This window comes from Kryptolebias marmoratus, linkage group LG2, assembly GCF_001649575.2.
Source record: "Kryptolebias marmoratus isolate JLee-2015 linkage group LG2, ASM164957v2, whole genome shotgun sequence".
Classification (NCBI taxonomy): Eukaryota; Metazoa; Chordata; class Actinopteri; order Cyprinodontiformes; family Rivulidae; genus Kryptolebias; species Kryptolebias marmoratus.
This window is the reverse complement of record NC_051431.1, coordinates 1,478,766-1,482,961: the sequence shown is the minus strand read 5'-3', so window position 1 is coordinate 1,482,961 and position 4,196 is coordinate 1,478,766. Positions and strand designations below refer to the sequence as shown.

At 48.5% G+C, this 4,196-nt stretch overlaps 2 protein-coding genes across 2 annotated transcripts in view; one reads left to right on the top strand and one right to left on the bottom strand.

Annotated features, from left to right (window-relative positions):
• sbds (SBDS ribosome maturation factor) overlaps nucleotides 1-1,522 on the top strand; it is a 3,359-nt gene extending 1,837 nt beyond the window's left edge. The window contains exons 4-5 of the mRNA XM_017437141.3: nucleotides 574-738; nucleotides 839-1,522. Of these exons, the coding sequence (XP_017292630.1) occupies nucleotides 574-738; nucleotides 839-964 (291 nt within the window). The 3' untranslated portion in view covers nucleotides 965-1,522. The remainder of the gene's footprint in view (nucleotides 1-573; nucleotides 739-838) is intronic.
• Nucleotides 1,309-3,600, bottom strand: LOC108248384 (claudin-4-like). Its single transcript, XM_017437142.3, has one exon. The coding sequence runs from the start codon at nucleotides 3,359-3,361 to the stop codon at nucleotides 2,714-2,716; it is 648 nt and encodes a 215-aa protein (XP_017292631.1). The 5' UTR covers nucleotides 3,362-3,600; the 3' UTR covers nucleotides 1,309-2,713.
• Between the last annotated feature and the right edge of the window lie 596 nt (nucleotides 3,601-4,196).

Genomic DNA, 4,196 nt, shown 5'->3' with positions numbered 1-4,196 from the left:
CTCTGATCACACACACACCGTCAGCTCCTCTGATCACACACACACCGTCAGCTCCTCTGATCACACACACACCGTCAGCTCATCTGATTACACATACACCGTTGACTTCCCCCTGACTTCCTGTTGACTTCCCCCTGACTTCCTGTTGACGTCCCCCTGACTTCCTGCTTACTTCCTGTTGACGTCCTCCTGACTTCCCGCTGACTTCCTGCCGACTTCCTGCTGACTTCCTGCCGACTTCCTGCTGACTTCCCCCTGACTTCCTGCTGACTTCCTCCTGACTTCCTGCTGACTTCCCCCTGACTTCCTGCCGACTTCCTGCTGACTTCCCCCTGACTTCCCGCCGACTTCCCGCTGACTTCCCCCTGACTTCCCGCCGACTTCCCGCTGACTTCCCCCTGACTTCCCCCCGACTTCCTGCTGACTTCCTGCTGACTTCCTGCTGACTTCCTCCTGACTTCCTCCTGACTTCCTGTTGACTTCCCCCCTGACTTCCTGCTGACTTCCTGTTGACTTCCCGCTGACTTCCTGCCGACAGCAGCCCTCAGTGCCGATCTGTGCCGCTGTTCCCAGGCTCTGGAGGTGATCCGGCAGCTGAAGGAGACCATGCAGATCCAGAGAGCCCACATGAGGCTGCGGCTGGTGCTGCCGGCCAAAGAGGCCAAGAGGCTGAAGGAGAAGCTGAAGCCCCTCCTGCAGGTGGTGGAGAGCGAGGACTTCGACGAGGAGCTCGAAATGGTTCGTCAATCGGACAGAAGACTCCTTTAGTCCAATCCGGTTTTTACTTTCGCTTTCCTGACCCTTTTTATGTCGTAAAACCTCTGCTCCGACCCCCCAGGTGTGTCTGGTGGATCCCGGCTGCTTCAGGGAGATCGATGAGCTGATCCGCTGTGAGACGAAAGGCCGAGGTTCTCTGGAGGTCCTGAGCCTGAAGGACGTGGAGGAGGGAGACGAGAAGCTGTAGACGTGCAGCAGGAAACACCGAGTGCTGAAACGTCTGAGCAGAACTGCTGGATGTTTTCAGGATTTAAACCTAAAGATCAGGAACTCATTCTGATCGCTTCAGCTTATTCTTTGTTTTTCTGTCAGTTCGGACGCCTTCATGCTCATCTTAATCATCCTGAACTTCTTTAACTTCATAACTTATATAAACTGTGAGGAAAGAGTTGCTTTTATTATTAATATTATTAAGACACATAACTACACACAACGCTAAGGAGAGTGATAAACTTCTGCACAGATTTGTTCTATATTTACTGACTTTATTCTTTTTAATCTGGTCTTCAAGGAACAAAAAAACAGACAAAATGAATCTTTTTCTTTTATTTTGAAAATTAAAAACTACAACATCCCACAGAAAAGGTTTGATTCGATGTTTTTGGCACCAAAAAATAAAATCAAACAAACATCTTTTCCTTTAAACCAAAACGTTTATCCTCAGAAAGTTAAAACTCAGATCCTGTTTTCTGTCAGACTTCAGGTAAATTTGGACAAATAAAGATAATAAATATGAATAAATAAAGTCTTAAGTGTTTTGTGTTTTTTATCCAATGAGATTTGAAATCTCTGCTGCTTAAAAAAGTTTGAATTAATTTAAAAATTAAACATTTTGACTCTTTTTCTCTTCAGGATGACCTCTGAAGTAAATATCTTCTGTAAACAGGTCAAAGTGCTGAACGTTCAGGTTTGTTGGGATTAAAAGTTTTCTCCTCCTGACGACCCGGTGACTCGACCCGGTTCACTTTAATTTGGTTCTGTTTCGCCCGGTCGGATCCTGTGAGGGAGGGAAGGACTCACGGTTTGTCCTCAAACTTCAGGCAACTAATCAAATATTTCCTCCAACCGCTGCGCTGTCAGCCTGCCTCCTCTTATTTTGAAAGTCTCATCTCCGCAGACTTCCTCCTCCGTCCTGAACGTCAGGAATCTGATTTTAGGACTTTCCAGGTCTGAAGAAATGTTTTAACCTCCTGAGACTTTGAACGCAAACACACCAAACAAACACCGGGTCCCAGGAGAAAAAAAGAGAAGAAGAAGAAGAAGATCCCCTCAGATAAAAACTAAAGATTTATTGATCAGATGATCGATTTCCTCTCATTACAGCAGAAACCTTCAGTTTTATCAGTGATTTATCTTAGATTTCATATGTTCCTGTTGTGATTTTAATTGAAATATTTCATCCTTCTGGTCAGAAAGACCAAATTTGCAGATTTTACATTAAAAAATCCTAAACTTGTAAAAATATCTGAAAGTGTTTTTATTTCCTGTAAGGATTAAAAACCGGCTGAAAAATCAGCAGAAGGTTCCAAATTTTTAATTAAATTATTTAAATTAAAACCAGAGAATCTTGAGATTAAAGATCATTTTTTAGAAATAAATGAAAAACTTAAAATCCTTAAAAACCTTTTGCAGTTTTTGTTAATTCTACCTTTTGGCTACTTTTTGGCTAGTTTTGGTCTTTTAGCTTTCAGCTACAGTTTGGCTGATTTTAGCTCCTTCGGCTGTTTTCAGCGCCTCACCGGATCAGAGGGGGAACCAGGACCAGTTAACTTTGAGTTGGACCGACAGAAAAAGCTAAAACTGGACTAAATGTGACCCGAATGTTGAAACTATGATTGTAAACAAAGTTTGTTTTAAAAACAACAACAAGTAAATAAAATCAAAGAAGAAGAGCAGCAGAACCAGGTCCAGCCTCCCCTCAGTCCCCTGGTGCGCCTCAGACCGGCTCGGTTCGGCTGCGGTCGTACTGGCTGTGGCTGAAGGCGGTTCTGTTGATCGTGTTGAGCGGGTGAGCGGCCTCCTGGTCCGCCGCCCCGGTCCCGGCGGAGGACCAGCGGCTGCAGAGGAAGCCTCCTCCTCCGAGCATCATGGAGAAGGAGATCCAGCCCAGGTAGAGCGCAGGGCCCCAGCGCCTCCGCAGGGCCACGGCGCCCTCCAGCGGCTGGCCGGTGTGGTGGCAGGTCCAGGCCGTGGGAACCAGCATCAGGACTGCGGCCGCCGCGAACAGGGCGCCGGAAAACACCTTGACCTGCCCGCGCGCCGGGAACCACAGCAGCCCCGCGGACCCGATGGCGGCCGCGAAGCCGCCGGCCCCCACGGCCGCCTCGATCAGGGCCCTCCACGTGCGGAAGCTCCCGGACAGGGACATGAGGCTCCGGTAGAAGGAGCAGTGCAGGCTGCCGTCGTGGGCCAGGTCCCAGTGGTCCCAGTCCAGCCACACCCCGTCCCAGTAGGCAGGCAGGGAGGCCGTGACGTTGTCCACGGTGCCGCTGACGGTCCACAGGGCCACGCAGCGGGTCAGAACCGCAGCCAGCCACCCGGTGAGGGCCAGAGCCAGGGCTGCGAGCTCCAGCTGCCTCCTCATGGCTCCCTCCTCCTCCTCCTCCTCCTGCTCCTGCTGCCCGGAGCAGAACCAGGCAACCAGCTGGAGCCTCGGTTCGGGGCGGGGCGGAGCGCAGGACGGAGATCCCCGTCAGATCGGTCCCGTTTCCGCGTGGAGAACAAAGGTTCTGTGTGCTGCCGGGTCAGCTGCTGGTTCTGACAGAGGCTAAACGGGCTCAAAAGACTCCAAACTGCACAAGTTCTGACAGGTTCTGCTATTTAAGATGACTCATCTGAGAAGGGATCAAGTTCCACCATGTCAGCAAAATATCTCAGCCGTCAGTGGACGGAAACTCTCAGCTGGAAAACAGAGTTTAACTCTTTCAGATGATCAGATACTGAGTGGTAGTAGCTGAGAGTCATCCCCAGCTTCTTCTGGTTGCACCGATTAACTACTGGGGTCAACTCTGTTAGCAAAATATCTCTGGAACCGCAGGAGGGATTTTATCAGAACTCAGAGGGAGTAAATATCAGACATATGTCTACATCTCATTAACTTTTGGAGTCAAACGGATTTAAGATGGCCGCCACAGCCATCCTAAATGTCTGTAACTCAGCCAGTTTTACAGGTATTGAGCTCAGATTTGGTGTGGTAGTAGCTGAGAGTCTTTTTAGTGTAAAACTCAGCGTGTGTCCTTTCACCAGAGGCTGGATCTTTATTTATTTGTGCAACAAAAATATTCAAATCAGCAGAACAAGCGTTTGGAAATGTTTGTTCTCGTGTTATTTTTACTAAAAAGTTGCAGCTCAGACGAGGCACATTTTTACACAAACATCAGATTCAAAAACCTGCTTTCTGACTTCCTTTTAGGCAATAA

Bases quoted from the DNA above. Each gene is read 5' to 3' on its own strand.
- LOC108248384 (XM_017437142.3), bottom strand. From the start codon at position 3,361: ATGAGGAGGCAGCTGGAGCTCGCAGCCCTGGCTCTGGCCCTCACCGGG.